This window comes from Camelus ferus, chromosome X (genome assembly GCF_009834535.1).
Source record: "Camelus ferus isolate YT-003-E chromosome X, BCGSAC_Cfer_1.0, whole genome shotgun sequence".
In the NCBI taxonomy this organism is placed as follows: Eukaryota; Metazoa; Chordata; class Mammalia; order Artiodactyla; family Camelidae; genus Camelus; species Camelus ferus.
Genome location: NC_045732.1, coordinates 30,241,609 through 30,260,392, shown reverse-complemented (window position 1 = coordinate 30,260,392; position 18,784 = coordinate 30,241,609). Strand labels below are relative to the sequence as shown.

The window sequence follows — 18,784 nt, the reverse complement described above, 5'->3', positions numbered from 1 at the left end:
CATTGTTATTTATCACAGTGAAGAAGAAACTTCCTGCGAGGCACATTTTCAATAGAAATTTAATTAAGAAAGGAGAAAATAGCACATCTGGACAGCATAGCTGAATTGTATGCAAATAAAGAAGTTTGAAAAATCATACACTTGAAAAGTAGCCTCAAAAATCAGCAGGAGAAAAAGGCATTATGTGAAAAAATAATGGGATGTACTTGGCTATTTACAAATGATAAAAGATGACATTTTCCACTTGATTATTACTTCAACCTGGTCAGGCAAGTAAGAAATTAAAAGCAAAAGTGTTATCTCTTTAAAGATGACAAAATCTTGGTCTGAAAGTTCTCAACTGGTGGGACTATTTAAACTGTCAACTGTGTAAACCAGTTTGTGGAAGTTCAGGTTTAGGGAGGCTATAAAGACATCATTACATTGAGTTTATTGTTCATAGTTTGTTTTATATACTGTAAGGGCACATTGTTAGTATTATCATGAGTTGTTTTGTAACTTAAAATTCCTCTAGAGGGGGATATGATTTAATGTTCTTGAGAGTAACATCATAAAACTACATTTGGCAGTAATTTTTTATTTTTAACAATATCAGACTTCATACACCAGTGCTCTTACAGTAGACCATAAAATGCAGTCTTAGTAAAAATATTCTTTTCCTGAAGAGCTACTCAGGGACATTCTTCAAACATGGGAATTGTTCCTGGGCTTGTGTTCAGACATATCGCCATGATGAATTGTGTTAGGAGAAATCAGCACCCCAATAATGCCTTAAAATGGGCCTCTGATTCCAGAATCACATAAAAACCCTGAAGAAATGGATGGCTGAAGTTGATGTTTTCCTGAAAGAGGAATGGCCTGCCCTTGGGGATTCAGAAATTCTTAAAAAACAGCTGAAACAGTGCAGGGTAAGATTTTTGTATGACACTTTTCGTATGAAGACTTCTATATGGAAAATATTATTTAGTTATATCAGTGGTTCTGAACCAGGGGCAGTTTTGCCCCACCCCCAACCCCTGCCGTAGCGGGTATTTATGTCCAGACAATGTCTGGAGACATTTTTGTCATAACTTGGGGTGGGGTAGATCTAGCAGGTAAAGACCAGGGATGCTTCTAAATATCCCACAATGCCTTTTGTTCAACCCTCACTATACAGTTATTTTGATAAAATGCAGTTTGAAGGTAAATAATCCTTTGAGCTATTTGTTATATCTTTTTACAGATTATCAGTCATACTAGGTTGCTTTCTTCATGTATGTCGCACCGTTGTATAACACAATATGTATTTTGAAATAATATTTATTATACCATTGTCAGGCAGTGGGAAGAAAATAATCTAGCTCTTTAAAGGACTTTTTTTTGTGAATAAAAGCTAAAAAAGCAAATCCATCTTAAAAATAGTTATAAACACCATCCTGCTATAAACAGTTGCTGTGGTATCCTGTGTTTGAAAACCCAAATCCCTCCCAAAATAGTAATGTCAAAAGCCTATCATTTTCGCACATTTTTCCAACATGAAATATTCAACTTATCTACTTTTGTATCTAATCTAAGTAGACTACAGATAGATAATTCCCTATTCATTCATGCCATAAAAACCACTGAACATTTTTTTGCAGCATAGATTTCAGATTTTAAAGGGTGAAATTCATGTGTAGTGTCATGACTCCTAATGATACATTTCCTATTGATGTTGCATTTCTAATACGTTGTAATACTTTCAGCTAGCTGTAATTGAATTATTTCCTTAGCTTTTAGTCAGTGATATTCAGACAATTCAGCCCAGTCTAAACAGTGTTAATGAAGGTGGACAGAAGATAAAGAATGAAGCAGAACCAGAGTTTGCTTCCCGATTGGAGACAGAACTCAGAGAACTTAACGCTCAATGGGATCACATGTGCCGACAGGTATGTCCAATCTCTTTAACTGTGGCTTGCTTCTATTTAATTAAGTAAGATTTCTTAATGTTTCCCTTCACAATTGCCCTTTTAAGAAGTTTAGTCTCTATGTTGATGGTTTAAAGCATAATTAAAACTAGCTTTTGCCTAGCATATAAGCCATTTTCATAGTAGACACTTTAAATAGTATATATTCATCTTATCAGGGTTCTGAAATGACCATACTGAATACAACTGTCTTTCTGAACAATAAAGTCCTTTTCTTAGGCTTTATTTTTATGGAATCTTGTCTCCAATGCATAGCTTTATAAAAGTAGTTGGATCAACAAAGGTATTTTACTCTTCTATACTTGATAGAGAAATACAGTGAATGAGTAATATATGTGTATGTACAAACAGAAATGTTTTTCACTCTAGATTGTTAAGAATGACAAGTTTGACTTCTTCAATACATCTAGTTCAATAAATGGATTAAGAATAGGAAGCAGTTAAGAATAGCTCAATAGAAAAAAATATAAAATAACTGTATATTCACATCTGAGTTCCTCATTTTTTATATAGCAGAGAGTTTTATAGATATTTATTTCCAATTTCAAGATTAAACTCTGGAAAAATAAATATTATATACACAAGTGGTGTATATCAAATACTTCTTGTTCAAAAGCTGAAATTTTGACCTAAAGCAATGATTACTTTTCAATACACCAGTACCTTTTTTGAAGTTAATGAGAGGTTTCATTTTATGCATATTAGAGGCAGTGTTTCATTACTTCTAAGTACCCTTTCAAAGTTGAAAAGAAATCATGCCAAAAGGGAAAGACTAAATTTGTAAAAGCAAAGAATTTAGACAAGTAAAAGTCAAGGTAAGTCACCCAGCTAATACAGTCACTGACAAATGCTCACCAGTTCGATTAACTCGCAGATGAGATAGCCCTGGGTCAGCTAGCTCGCATTCTTCTCCTGGAGTACGCAGTTCTAGAAGGGCTGTTCAGGAAAAAAATGTTAGTTAGATAATAGATTATACCACTGGTGTTTTCCTGGAAGGCCAGTATGAAAGGTGTTTGTTTGTTGAATGTTTTTAATGGATGAATAGAAAGAACACCACCAATTTATTTATAGAAAGAGAGCATATTATGTGTGTGTGTGTGTGTGTGTGTGTGTATCAACAATATTACAGAAGTATCAAGGTTCTTATGTATTAGAGCAGTGTAGTTTTTAAAGTGTCTCTATTTTTAAAATATCCTTGCTTAATACTTTATGTTTACTATAAAATTTGCCAAGAATTTGGTGTTGAAAAGAAGTTTGTAAACATACTAGCATGCTGCAGAGCAGAAATTCCATAGATCCCAGCTATGTTCTCATCCTGTCCTAAGAATATTTTATGTCTCTCTGGTTCTTAGAATATCACTCTGCCCAGTGCCTTGACTTTATGTTCAGGTGAACTAGGTTTTGAAATGAAGAAATCATGACTTCAAGAAGAGAGGGAAAACAATGTAGTAGAAGCAAGGAAGTCAAGCTTCAGTGTTGGGGCCAATTTGGGACTCCATAGAGAGAATGGAAATGAAATGTAAATCTTTGTACTACAGAAATGGCTGAATACAAAATCAGGGTGTGCTGTTCTGTCCTGGGTTAAAGTTAACTCCTTATTTGTTTTTAGATGCCAGAGTCTGAAAAACACAACTAATTAGGGACAGAATTGTCCATGTGCCTTAAAGATACTTTGAGATCTCATGATCTGATTTTGTAGGTGTAAAGTTGAGATAATTTAAATTTTATTATGTCTCTAAATAAAAAATATCAAGATCCTAGCTATTTATAAAATAAAGAATAATAATTACTAAAATAGTCTGCAAATTAATGAACTTTATTCAAAAGAAGGGAGGGAAGGACTTGTATAATTATGAATGTTTTTATATTATTATGTTATGTATTTATTAAAGAAATTATTCATATGCATGTAAATACTTTAGAGAAACATTTTTCTTCATTACTTACTAGAATATTTATTTAAACAGATAATTATTACACATTTTGTATCATATACACATAAACTAGGGAATACAATAAAACATAGTATCTATCTTCATGGAGGGTACAGTTCAGTAAAGCAAATGAAAAATAAATGAGTTAACACAGTATCATACAGTGCTTAATTTTAATGTTGATAAAAGCTCTGAAGTAAGCAATCAGAGTTCTCTAAGAATAGTAGGAGTGGGGACCTACTTGTTACTGAGTTGTCACTGAAGTCTTTTCTCAAGAGGTGGCATTAAAGCTAGTGCCTGATTAGCGAGGAAAGCCTGACACTTTTATGCGTGGATTCAAGAAATTCTGGATATAGAGTGAAGTGGGAGGAACTCCTGAGGCGAGGGAGGGGTGAGCATATTTGCAGCACTCAAAGAAGCCACTGTCAGTGAAGGAGCATAAGCCATGAGAAAACGGGTGGGAAATAAGAGTCATGAACTGTCTTAGCAGTCGCACTGAGGATTTACTGTTCATGTCAAGAACAGTGGGAAGCTATCAGACTTATAGGTAAAAAAGTGGCATCATGTAAAGTGATTGTTTAAAAGTTTGCTGTAAATTCCTGTTATATGAAGAATGGGCTGAAGGGACACAAGTGGCAGCATGGAGGAATCACAGTTGTCCAAGTAGGAAGTAATACTGGCCAGGAAAAAGACCAGGGGGGACATTAGTGGAGATTGAGAGACATGAAGAAATTCGAAATGTGTAATCCTCTTGTGACATCACGTTTGATTCACTGTCAAAACCTCTCCCAATAATTTTCTAAGCTCTTCCATAGAGCTAGAGCTGGTTTTAACTCTTGTTGCTCCGTCTCATTACTGTTTATTCTGTTTTTATGGATATTTCCCATTACACAGTAATCAACATGAGGAAGGGCTATGTTTTGCTAGGCAAACTGGACTGGTGTACTTGTGTGAGTCAAACTTTGTTTATAGTCCATGGCCAGTCTCCAGCAAGCTTATCTCACTCAATGTAGTCACTTATTTTTCTTGTTTCTTCCAATCAATTAGGCAAGTTTTTCCTTGTTGTATTTTTGGTCAGGGCTTTCTCACTCACATCCACCCAAAATCATTTTTTGTATCCCAGCAACACATTCCTTTCTTGATTTTATGTTTTATCAGAACCCGTTAGAAATGGCAGTACTTGCTAAAGGAGAATACTTGCAGAGAATCCAAAGGGAGGGAGAGGGAAGAATCAAAGCATATTCAGAGTTTTCTGTTTTGAGCAACAGTGCTGGATACTGAGTCTTTGACTAAAGAAGGAAAGACTGCGAGCTAAGGGAAGAACAAAATTGATGAGCCTCATAGAATGATCAGTACTTCTATTTTAGTCATGTTTATTTTGAAGTAGGCAGAATGCATCTGGAATTCAAGTAGGGTATTTGAACTTGGTGTATAAACTGTGTACACAATAATAAAGATGACATTTATATAACTCATATCTCACAATGGAAAGATTTCTCAGACCCACTTCCCCCAAATTCTTGGCCAAATTGGATACAATAAAAACTCTTATGGATGGAGAAGACTTTCTAGTGGCTAGAGAGGCAAACATAATGTATAAGACCAAGAGCTCTGGAACCCAGTTGCCTGAGTTTAGATCTTACCCCTACCATAAACTATCTGTGTGATCCTAGAAAAGTTGCTTAATCTCTCTGTGCTTCGGTTCCACAGTCTTTACAGTGTGATCATATTAATGCCTACTTGATAAGAATTTTAAAATAATTATTGAGTTAGTCTTTGTAAGGTGTATAGACCAGTATCTAACACAAAGTAGCCACTGTGTACATACTTAAATAAAGGGAGATGAAATGGGTATAAACTTACATATATGAAATTATAAAACATGTATAATTTCTAAATAAATCATGCATGGTTATATATTTTAATTATTAGTGATTAATGTACAGTTATCAAGAAACCCTGAATCTAGAGGCCAGGTAGATGTCATTCTGGCAACTTGCAGATCATTGTCTTTCTCTAAGTCAGTACATCTTTTGAGTGCAGTCATCCACAGACCCCTGGGTCACTCTGCCCCATTCCTTGAATGTTTTAACAGCTGACTCACAGTTACTCCTGTCATAATTCTTCGTTATTTCAGTATCTTCTTAGATGGTTCTCCCAGTTCCTGAACCCTCAGTTCTTTGATACCTCCCCCCAGTGATATTCTCTCTGACCCTGCCTCTGCCCCTCATTGCCAGCCTCATAACCTAGACATTGTCATTACCAATAACTTCTTTATAATTTCAGCCTTTGACACTCCACTCTGCAGCCACCAGCACTCATACAGTACAGCCACTGTGGAGATTCCTGTACGGAGATTACTCTCAAAAAATTAAAAATAGAGCTGCCTTATGATCCAGCAATCCCACTTCTGGGTATATTTTCGAAGGAAATAAAGTCAGGATCTCAAAGAGATATCTGCGCTACCAAATTCATTGCAGCATTATTCACAATAGCTAAGATATGGAAACAACCTAAGTGTCATTACAGATGAACAGATAAAGAAGATGTGATACACACACACACACACACACACACACGAGTATTACTCAGCCCTGAGAAAGAAGGAAAGCTTGCAATTTGCAATAACCTGGATGAAACTTGAGGGTGTTAAACTAGGTGAAACAAGTCAAACAGAGAAAAATTAATATTATATGATCTTACTTATATGTGGCTGAACTCACAGAGTAAAAGGGGGACTTCCAGGGCTTGGGGAGTTGGGGGAATGGAAATATGCTGGTCAAATGGTACAAGCTTCCAGTTTATGATGAAGTTCTTGGGATCTAATTTACAACGTGATTATTAAAGCTGACAATACCATACTATGTACTTGAAACTTGTTAAGAGAGTAGATCTTTAATGTTCTCACCATAAAAAAGAAAACTAATATGTGTGGTGATGATGGCATTAACTAATCCTGCTGTGGTAATCATTTCACAATGTATCGGTGTATTAGATTGTCACATTGTACACCTTAAACTTAATGTTATGTGTCAGTTGTATCTTAATAAAGCTGTGTGTGGCGGAGAAGAGGTGGATTGTGGAAGAGCAGTGCTGAATGTTAGATTTACAAATTCTGAAACAGGAAACATGAAGAATTTTCTTTTTTTTTTAAACTTTTTTTATTGAGTAATAGTCATTTTACAATGTTGTGTCAAATTCCAGTGTAGAGCACAATTTTTCAGTTATACATGAACATACATATATTCATTGTCACATTTTTTTTTGCTGTGAGCTACCACAAGATCTTGTATATATTTACCTTGCTATACAGTATAATCTTGTTTATCTATTCTACATTTTAAAATCCCAGTGCATCCCTTCCCAACCCCCACCCCCCTGGCAACCACAAGTTTGCACTCCATGTCTATGAGTCTGCCTCTGCCCTGTATTTATGGTTTTTTTTTTTTTTTTTTTAGATTCCACATATGAGTGATCTCATATGGTATCTTTCTCTCTCTTTCTGGCCTACTTCACTTAGAACGACACTCTCCAGGAACATCCATGTTGCTGCTAATGGTGTTATGTTGTCAGTTTTTGTGGCTGAATAGTATTCCATTGTGTAAATATACCATCTCTTCTTTATTCAGCCATCTGTTGATGGACATTTAGGCTGTTTCCATGTCTTGACTGTTGTAAGTAGTGCTGCTATGAACACTTGGGTGCAGGTGTCATTTTGAAGTAGGGTTCCTTCTGGATATATGCCCAGGAGCGGGATTCCTGGGTCCTATGGTAGGTCTATTCCTAGTCTTTTGAGGACTCTCCAGACTGTTTTCCACAGTGGCTTTCCTTGCTTCCCTCTCCCACTCTTAACGATTTAGATGTCTTTTTTTCACAATTTTGTGTTTATTCTATTTGGAATCCATGGTAGTTATCACCTTTACAGTTACAAGTTTCTCATTTTTGTAGCATCCTGCTTTTTTTCTATTTAGAGTAGACCTGTCAATATTTCTTTTAGCATGGGTTTAGTGTTGCTAAACTCTTTTAGTTTTTGCTTGTCTGTGAAGTTCTTTATCTCTCCTTCTATTCTAAAGGATAGCCTTGCTGGATAGAGTATCCTAGGCTGCATCTTTTTTTCATTCAGGACTTTAAATATATCTTGCCACTCCCTTCTGGCCTGTAGTGTTTGTGTAGAGAAATCCGTTGAGAGCCTTATGGGGGTTCCCTTGTAACTCACTCTTTGCCTTTCTCTTGCTGCCTTTATGATCATTTCTTTATCCTTGACTCTGGCCATCTTGATGATGATATGTGTTGGTGTGGGTCTGTTTGGGTTCTTCCTGTTTGGGACCCTCTGAGCCTCCTGTACTTGGATATCTGATTCCTTCTTTAGGTTGGGGAAGTTTTCAGTCATGATTTCTTCAAAGACCTTTTCAATCCCCTTTGTTCTTTCTTCTCCTTCTGGAACCCCTATTATGCATAGATTGGCATGCTTTATATTATCCTATAGGTCCCTTATATTGTTTTCATTGTTATTTATTTGCTTTTCTCTCAGCTGTTCTGATTGGGTGCTCTCTGTTGTCCTGTCTTCTAGGTCACTTATTCGTTCCTCTGCATTATGTAGCCTGCTTTGTACAGCCTTTAGGTCAGCTCTCATCTCTGCAAATGAGTTTACTAATTCTACTTGGTTCTTCTTTATAGCTTGTATTTCATTTTTAACCTACTTTATATCTCTAAACACTATTTCTTTTAGTTCCTTCAGTACTTTCATCACTCCTTTTTTGAAATCTTGATCTAGTAGGCCATCAATGTCTATTTCCTTGATTGTGCTTTCAGTGGATTTCTCTTGCTCTTTTATTTGGGAGTGGTTCCTCTGCTTCTTCATATTGCTCATATCTTTCTGGCACTGTGGCTTAAGGAGTATCAGTTATCTATTGTGGTCCTTAAGGAGCTTATTTATCTATCTAAAGCCTATGCAGGAATAAAACTTAAAAAAAAGAGAATAGAGAAAAAAAGGTGTGAAAACAGTGTATAATCAATAATAGAGGAGCAAGTTAAAGCAGAATAGCAATTGAGTTGAGACGTCTTTTAAAAACCTTAAAAAAGGAAAAAAATAGAAAATAATATTTTAAACCTGTGTATAATCAATAACAGGAGATCAAAACCAAGAGAAATAAAAATGAAATGAGGTGGATTTTTAAAATTAATAAAAATAAAAATATTTTAAAGAAAAAAATTTTAAAGGGATTAAAACTGGAGACATATACAATTGTTTAAAGAGTAAAATTTTAAAAGGTAATAGAAAATATAACAGATTTTTAAAAAAGATAAAATGAGAATTTTAAAAGGAGGGAAAAAAGGTTTGAAAACAGTGTATAATCAATAATAGGAGAGCAAGTTGAAGCAGAATAGCAATCGAGTTGAGACGTCTTTTAAAAACCTTAAAAAAAGAAAAAATCAAAAAACAATATTTGAAAACTGTGTATAGTCAATAACAGGAGATCAAAACCAAGAGAACTAAAAATGAAATGAGGTGGATTTTTAAAAATAATAATAATAAAAAGATTTTAAAAGAAAAATTTTAAAGGGATTAAAATTGTAGACATATACAATTGTTTAAACAGTAAAAATTAAAAAGATAATAGAAAGTGGAACAGATATAAAAAAGATTAAACAAACCAAAAAACCAACCAACCAACAAACAAAAAGGGTGTGTTCTCCTGGAGACTGTTTGCTCTTAATGATTTTATCGGGAGGTCTTTGTGTCTTTGCCCTGTTTAGCAAACTCAGCTTGCTGTTTCCAGAGGCCCTCTGCTGGCGCCCTAGTCTGTGCTGCTCCCAGTGGTTGTTGGCTAGCAGATCGCGCCCCCTCCCAGCACTGAGTCAAGTGCTGAGCTCTTACCTGGTGGGCAGGTGGGTCACTCCCCCTCCAGATGCACAGTGAGATTCTACGCTCAGGTGAGGCAGGTGGGTGGATCGTGTCCCCTCCCAGCACCGTCGTCAGGTGCTGCGTTCCTGCCAGGAAGAGGGGTGGCCGCCTGCCCTCTCCTGGCACTTGTTGCTCTGCTGCTCTGTGCAGCTGCCCGCTCTGCCTCAGGTCAGCGCTCTATAGGTGGGCTCGGGGAAGACCGCAGAACCGCCCCGCCCCTGCTCTGTGCCAAATCTCAGTTCCTTGTTTGTCTTGGTGGCGCAAATTCTCTGAGGTGCCAGGGCAGAAAGATCCTATCTGCCTTGGGCTGTAAACAAGTCTCAGTCCTGCCTAGGACGTTAGGGAGCCTCAGGGTGGGGATTCAGGGCTCGGCCCCGCCCCCGCCTGGGCGCTGCGCACAGGAGGAGGTGGTGGCTGTGGCTGCGCCCCGCCTCTCTTCTCGCTAGAAGTGCCAGTAATGGTGCCGCGGGTCTGAGGAGAAAAAGGCTGCGGCGCCCATCCCCCCAGGGTGCACCAGCCATTTTGCTTTGCTTTTTTTTGTGATTTATGGGGGACTGAGGTTGTTCTGCTCCTTATCCCTTCTCAGCCACGGCACGCAGCACCCTGCAGTCCCCAGGGCTGCAGGGCAGCTGCCCCAGTCCTCCACACGGCTCCGGCGGCCTGTCCCAGCCCCAGTTGCCAGCTCGTGTCTCTAGGACTGGGTGTCGCGGGGACCCTTTGTGCCCATTTAACTTAGTCCTGTTGGTCAAGCGGTGCTCACGGCAGATCTGAGTCTCGGAGGCTCCCCCTCCGTCCCGCTGACCTCTCTGTTGGAGGGGGGAGACCCAGTGAACAAGCGCTAGTCCTTCTTGGCCGCTCCCTCCCCACGGGATCGGTCCCACGCTGTTTTGCTTTTTATTCTTTCTTTTTTCCTTTTCTCCTACCAGATTTTTGGCGTCTTTGTCTTTCGAAGAGGGCGATGTTCTGTTGGAGTTTGGCAGGTGCTCTGGTTGGCTGAGTAGGTCCGTAGATGTGAGTTTTGGTGTATTTGTGGGAGAGGGTGAGCTATGAGCATCCTTCTACTCCACCAACTTCTCTCTCAAGAACTTTCTATTTTATCAAGCAGTTGAGGCAATATAATCTGATAAAACTGTTGGGGGTAGATTGGGCAATTTAAGGCTAGGATGTTGGCATTACTAACGTGATAAAGGTGAGGGAGAAATTGTGCTTTTTGCCCAGATCTTTTCACAGAAATCCTTCTAAAATACGAAGCCACAAAAAATCCATCTCTTTCCCTGATCAGTTTTAGAGCTGTGGAATATTAAATTTGGAAAAGACCTTGGAAATCATTTAGTCCAGCTGTTAGGTTAGTTAAGAAGCTGAGATAAAGAAAAAAGAAGTGATGTTTCCAGGTTCACTTAGCTTGGTTGAGTTCAGGTCCACAGCTGGTGTTCTTTCCCATGCGCTAATGCTGTCACAGAATGATTTCCTGCCTTTCTTTCCTTTTAAAATAATCACTACTGATGTCTTTGTTTTTTTTTTTTCTGGTTTAGTTTTATAGCATGCAGTATTTTTTTTTACTACAAGTCTTTGGCTAAGTTCTATTAGTCACTCTAATATTATTGTCACTTTGCCAACAGCCACAAAAGATTATAGCAGAGCATCTAAATAGAAATTTAACAGCTTGTTTACCTGGGCTTATTATAGGCTCATTGACTACACAAAATAATCTTTATACCTTAACTAGTGTAATTGTTAGGTATATGGTCCTATCTGTGTTGGAGTGAAACATCTACTCACATTTCAATAGATCAGGTACTATGTTCTCCTACGAGAGTAAAGAACTTATAGTTTTAATTTAACTATATTAGGCTTAAGTTGGCTGTACAATGTAAGGAAAATTAATATGATGGTGGTTCTGCACATATTTAGTATTTGGTAAAGTACCATGAAAACTTAATTATGCTAAACCTGTGCCTTATATATTAAGACTTTGTAATTACAGCTCAGTTATTTAAAAGATAGAACTCTATTTAATCCCAGAGAGAAGAATAACATCATTTGATTAAAGTTATTTTTTAAGGTAAAAGAGAAGTGCTATATATAATTATTCTAATACTAAATGGAGATTTTTCCTTAGCGTGGTACAATAGGGTACTTTGTAGCAAACCATTAGCATGCATGATTTTCTCTTAGGTATTTAAAGTAATGCCTTCTTCCTGGTTAAGAAGAAATAAATTCTGTTGTAAAAAGTTAGTACTTCAGAAATGTATGCCGCTTTACAAAGCACAAGTCTCCTATCACACCTGCTGTTTTGCAACTTGCTTTTTAAATTTAAAATTATAAACTCAACAACATTCACTTTATTCACTTCGTTCCAGATGTATTGGTGCTACAGGTATCCCATTCTGTGCATGTACATGTGTATCCTGCAGTATATTTAACTAACCCTCCATAAAAGCACGTTTGGGTTTGTTTCCAGTACATTGCTGTTTTCAAAGCTGAATTGAATAGTGCATATGCAGTTTTGTATACTTCATTTTATATGATTTATTCTTTAAAGTGGAAGAGTAGACTCAGATTTATGAACGTTAAAAAATGTAATACATTTTGCCAATTTACTGTCTGAAAGATTGTACTATGTTGGATATTTCCCTCAACAGGTTGGAGAACCTTTGTTTCCCCACATCTCTGCTCAAACTGGGCATTTCTGCTAATTAGTTTTGGCCAGTCTTACATTTGAAAATGCATTAACTTAATTTAATTTGCAATTATTTACCTATACGTGTGCAAATATTTAACTATACATGCGCAATTATTTAACCACATACGATACTGAGCATCTTTTTTCACATATATGACCTCATTTTAATTTTATTTCGGTGCATTATGTGACTGTGCCTTTTACCATTTTAAATTTTTTTCTTTCTATTTTATGAGAGTTTTCTGTAGGTATAAGATTATTATGTTCCTAGGATATTTGAAATTGTAAAACTGTATCAAAGAGCACAAGGAATTTCTACTTCTATGTGTGCCAATAAATTTTTCCAATAGAAACATATTGTGAAAAAAATGTTTTTCTTTATTCTCCATTTGCAGAAATGCATTACTCTACACAGCAACTAAATTATGGTCTTAGGGCAATTTGTTCATTATGCCAAGTAACTGGCTATATCTTATTTTAACACTTATGTGGAATTAAGTGTATTCAATTGCCATGAGTTACTTTCCTCATTCATGTAAGCTTTTTACTTCTTGTTTCATCTTTTGTATCTAAGCTTTATATTATTTACAGACCTTTCAATAATAATACAATGATAAAGTTTTGTGACTTTTAGTATTCATGCTTTGCTTGTTGGTTTGTTTTATGGAAGGTCTGTGCCAGAAAGGAGGCCTTAAAGGGAGGTTTGGATAAAACTGTAAGCCTTCAGAAAGATCTCTCAGAGATGCATGAATGGATGACACAAGCAGAAGAAGAATACCTAGAGAGAGATTTTGAATATAAAACCCCAGATGAATTACAGACAGCAGTTGAAGAGATGAAGGTAAAATAAACCAAATAAAACAAATTGTGATTCTATACAGTCTGCTCTTTTCTTGGTTTAATAGTAGAGGTTGATTTTTGATTAATTTAGATTCAAGTTTGATAGACAATTTGTGAAACTCTTACACGTTTTATTTATTAATTTTTATGCATTGTGGTCAAAACATAAATATTGACAATCACTGTTTGGAACATTTTTTCCCTGAAATTATGTACTATTAGGAGACTGGAATCACCTACTGAATTAGACATCTCTAGCTGATGCAAATTCAAACTGGAAATCTGTCAAAGTGTTATTGAAATGACAGTTGGAAATCTAGGCAATAGGCTGTGTTAATTTGGTGGTATAAAGGGGTTTCTTAGAATTTTGAAGTACTAAATATGTTAGCTGATGGTCTCTAATATTGATGAAAGGACTGCATTTACATACACTATTCTTGAAACAATGGAATAAAAAAATAACATTGATTTAGGACCAAGGAAACTGGTGTATAGCAGGGACTTTGAGGTGAGGCCTGCTAATTGAATCTACACAGTGGCATTTCAAGTATGGCCCTGGGAAACCCAGTAGTCAGTGTCATCCTCTATTTTTTCATGTGTAAATCATATCATTTCATAACTTCAAAGTATGAAATGAGGATTGAAACTTACATATAACTAAATTGCCTAGCTCAGCGTGAGCACTCAATGATTTGCAGCTATAATGATAATTACCATCTTTGTGTATTAGCAATAACACATTACTGAACTACATTTGCCTCTGTGAACTTTTAGTAGATATTTATTTGGTTTGGGGCCACATAACAGAGCAAAATCATTTTGGAGCCAGAAATTTGGGTTTAAAACCCGCCTTGGTCCCTCGCCAACTATGTAACATTGAGCAAGTTACGTAAACCCAGTGAGCTTTCATTTTCTCATTTGGATCCAGGTATCAAAATACCTGCTTCTCAGAATTATTAGAAAGGTGAAACAGGAAAGTCCCAGTGCAATGCCTGGCACAAATTAGATGCCCCAAACTAGTAATTATTATTATCATTATTATTATTATTATTGATGCTGCATGGTAAGAAATTAATTACATGTCCTTTATATATGTTATATGATCATTCAGTGAATATTTATTATAATTAAGAGCAGAATGTACTCATGTGAAAATCATGTTTAAATAACAAATGTAATGTGGCTTTAGTCACATGTGGAAAGTAAAATTAAAATTTATAAGGAAGCCTCTTTGGACAGGCAGTAATAGTTTCTGAAGTAATAAAAGCTATGAAAGCATTCTACTGTAGCAATACCATATATCATTCATTGATTTATCAACAAATATTTATTGCATACTTATTTTGTGCCAGATACCCTTCTAGACATTGAATACAGTGGTGAGCAGTACATAAAAGCCACCTGACTTCTTGGAATTTACATTCTACTTGTTGGGGGGGGGGGGAAGCAATGAATGAAGAAATATGCAAATAAACTCATTTGAGATCATGACAATTTGCCTTAAAATAAACCAGGATTATAAAATAAAGAATAATTAAGAGTTCCGGTGGGAGTTGGGGGTGATGAGACACTGTTTTAGACAGGGTTGACTTGTAGAGCATTTGTGGGGAATTATATTTAAAATGAGATAGATGACCTGAGATGATTTGGAGGTAGTGAGTAGGTATTTGCTGACACAGGCACTTTGTAGGGTGTCAGAGGATTTTCATTCTAAGTGAAATGGAAAAGTCATTGGAGGATTTTTAACAAGGGACTATAATGATTTTAAATTTGATGGTGGGGAGGTCACCATTGGGCAAATTGTATCATTACAGAATGTGAGACTTAGAGGGTACTTTGGAAGCAAAATAGTACACACTTCTCTCTGCTAATCAAAAAATGGAAATTTACAGAAAAGTCAAATAATTTACTCATAGTCACAGGCTCTATCTTTGGTAGAACCAAAAGGATTGAATATATTGTCTTCCATCCCTCTCTTGTGCCATTTCATTCCATACAGTTCTATTCTATTAAGCATGTGCCACCTCTGTTGCCTTTCTCTTCACATCTCAATCCCCTAATGGCTGTTTTCACCGTCTCTTCTATTACTATACAGCCACTGCTTCAGATCCCTAACTAGATAATCAGCAGTCAGCTTGTGTTCAGCCGCTCCATTTTTCCTGGTTCCTTTGTTTGGCTCTGGCTGTCTTCCCTCATTCTTTGAACAGTTTGCTTTTATGGGTAACCGCTCATTCAGATCTCTTTTTCTTTCTAGCGCTGGAGAGTAAACTGTCTCAAATTAATTAAAAAATATATGAAGAGTCCCTGAAATGAGTGGCCCATCCAATTAGTACACATTGATTTGCATGTTTAAATGACTGATGTAGCTACAAAATTGGTGCATATGGGGGTAATATTGAAAAGAGGAAAAGCCCAGATAGCCTGTGGCAACAGCAGCAGAGGGAGTTGGCAAGAAAATTCCATTTCTTGTATTGTCTGCATGCCAGTCAGGATTATCTCTTTAGGTCTGTTTCACCACCCAGAGGCTAGAGATGGTACCTTGTCCAGGCTTCCAGCTGTGCTCATATTGAGAGCAAATTTATCTTTATTTTCAAAAGAGACTTACAGACCTACTTTGACATCTCTCCCTTATTTACTCAGATAATAACCAGAGACCTTCTTCTATTTATTTTTCTTTCCTGTGTTATACTTGAAAATGATAATGTTCCTTTCTTTCCCCTGTAAGCAAAACTTTTGTCTTAAAATAAAAGAGCCAAGGGGAATGTTTGATTAGCAACATCTGACTTCAACATTCTTTTTGGAAGTCTACGATGACTATACCCCCAAACTTTATATTAAACCTTTTCATTAAAAAAAAAAAAACAACTCTAGGATACCAAGACATAGCTATACCAGGCCAGCACCCTCATGTCAGGAGCTTCTGTTGTGTTTCTTTCACTTATGTGTTTTCAGTTACTGAACACAACTTTCTTTTATCAAAATATATTCCCAAAAAGAGCATTAAAAAGACTTTTCTATGTTAATTATCCTTTGATTTAAATGATATTTGTATTGATTTCAGTATTATTCATCTATCTGAGTAATTCATAAGTGATTTAAATTCTAGACTAAGATATTTTTGAGCCTAGTTAGCATTGAAATATTTGTTTCTTGGTTATTATATATATGTATATATATTCTCCACAAATACATACCCACATACTACTTTTCAAACTATTCTGATTAAAGATTGCAGTCTGATTATAATTTTTTTTCTTCAAGTTTCCAATTTTAACTAAACTCAAATTTATGGAAGTGATTGGAGTCAGTATTGGATTTATTTTTATTAATCTCATTCTAACAGAGGTGTTGCAAGGAAGAAAGAACATGATATATAGGAATGCATCTTGGGAGTGAAGTCATTGCCTTGCTATTAAGAGAGGATTCTTTCTTTTTCAGAGAGCTAAAGAAGAGGCCCAGCAAAAAGAGGCAAAAGTGAAACTCCTCACCGAGTCCGTGAACGGTGTCATAGCTCAAGCACCACCTGCAGCACAAGAGGCCTTAAAAAAGGAACTTGACACACTAACCACCAACTACCAGTGGCTCTGCACCAGGCTGAACGGGAAATGCAAGACTCTGGAAGTCAGTTTGCCTTTGTTGATCTTTATCAGTTACTGTATGTCAATTTATGATTATATGTGAAGTGTACTGATGAAGAACGTGAACTTTACCGGCTACCAAGTGCTGATGCTGCCAAATACTGCACACTAGCTGGGCTTTAAATTAAGCCACCTCCCCCCATGTAAACTGAGTCATCATTGTGATTAGAGTTGACAGGGAATTTAGGTGCCCCATCATTGTTGAAAATCATGATGGTTTAGGGAACTTTTTTATACTGAGTGATGTTTCAAGGCAGGCACAACTCAGACCAGTAGAGTAGACCTTTGAATATATTTAGACTGGATCTTTTACCTGTACCCAAGATATTTCCAATATTATAACTTTGTAATTATAAAATTGAATCTCCAAGTTTCTCCAGTATCAATTCCAATTCCTTCTTTATCAGTCCCTGTTCTTTTTTGTATCTAATTCACTCCTGATACACTTGGCTAGTGTCTTCTATATCCCACAAGCTATTATAGTTGCTGAGGATATAAAGTGAAATCTGTTCTGTTAGTGCTGTGTGAGTGCAGAGTATCAAACAGACAATGGGAAGGGAAGGGAAGGGATGGCACTAAATCTCAAGGAAGTCACAACTAATTTACTATCATGTTATGTGAGGGAAGGACTTCTTATATCTAGGAAATTGCTTTCTGATAATCAAATAAAACACAAATATTATGTTCTTAATTTCTTTACATCATCATTATTCTTGGCTTTCTCTTATTTATTTTGTTCATTGAAAACTATGCTAATCCATCAGAAATCCATTTTGGGGTACATTTCCCAAAGGGATCTTTTATTTTCATGTTAAGAACAAAATTTTCAAGACCATTTATGAATGATTCTTCTATTTCTCATCTGTAATGACACTTCTAGACTCTTCTATTTGTATTACAGTTATCAAGTTATTTAGCCTCTTTTTATTTCCTCTCCAGTGGTTTGGAATATATATGCTATTTACTTTATCTTAATGGGACCCTTAATTATTATCTTGTGTACCTTAATCAACAAAGCCTGCAATAATAAGTATTTCTTTCCACTATATGCATCTAACAATGGTATAACAGAACCATTGGCATGGTTTAACTCTGAATTTACTTCCCATCTTACATATTATTGTTGCACATTATTTCTTACTCCTCTAAGTTAGTCAGTGCCATTGCCACCACTGTTGTTGTAATTATTATTTTTAATAATATTTACTTAGATTTGCCAATACTATTTTACATATTTCTGTAATGGTTTCTGCTTTTCATATCTTTCCTTTACTTCTACTGTTTCACTGAGTGTGAATAGCAAATGCTCTGAGATATTGCATGACTGAAAATGCCTTTGATTTTTGCCCTCAGTAGTGATAGCCTACCTGAGCATAATTATGTGGGAAGAGTTATTTTTTTACAACACTGAAAAACAGTATTCTATTGTCTTCTGAAATGCTTTGCTATTATGAAGTCTGCTGTCAAAATTATTGTTTCTTTATACTTTTCTCCGGTACCTTTTCATTTTCTCTTTGTCTTTGGTGCTTTGCAGTTTCAGTCTATTTATGTGTAATTTGTTTTCATTTATACTTTATACTTTGTTATGTGGTATGTTAATAAGAACAGAATGATCATTTCTCTCTTTGGTGGTCTCCATTATCTTTTTGAAGATTTTCTTTTTTTCAATCTCTCCATTCCTTCCTAGAGGAACCTTTATTAGATCTATGAAGAATCTCCCCATATTCTGATTGTTGGCTTCCCTTTAATATTTTTTATCTTTCTTTCTTTGTCTTCTGAATTCTGGTTAATTTTCTAAAATCTGTCTTCCAATTCTCAAATTCTATCTTCACCTGCTG

At 36.1% G+C, this 18,784-nt stretch overlaps 1 protein-coding gene across 2 annotated transcripts in view; it reads left to right on the top strand.

The window, feature by feature from the left end:
• The window catches only part of LOC102523807 (dystrophin), a 647,651-nt gene that overhangs the window by 90,439 nt on the left and 538,428 nt on the right, over positions 1 to 18,784 (top strand). For both annotated transcript variants that reach the window (XM_032475797.1, XM_032475796.1), the window contains exons 11-14: positions 795 to 908; positions 1,752 to 1,907; positions 13,139 to 13,309; positions 16,747 to 16,929. In XM_032475797.1, coding sequence (XP_032331688.1) covers positions 795 to 908; positions 1,752 to 1,907; positions 13,139 to 13,309; positions 16,747 to 16,929 — 624 coding nt within the window. The remainder of the gene's footprint in view (positions 1 to 794; positions 909 to 1,751; positions 1,908 to 13,138; positions 13,310 to 16,746; positions 16,930 to 18,784) is intronic.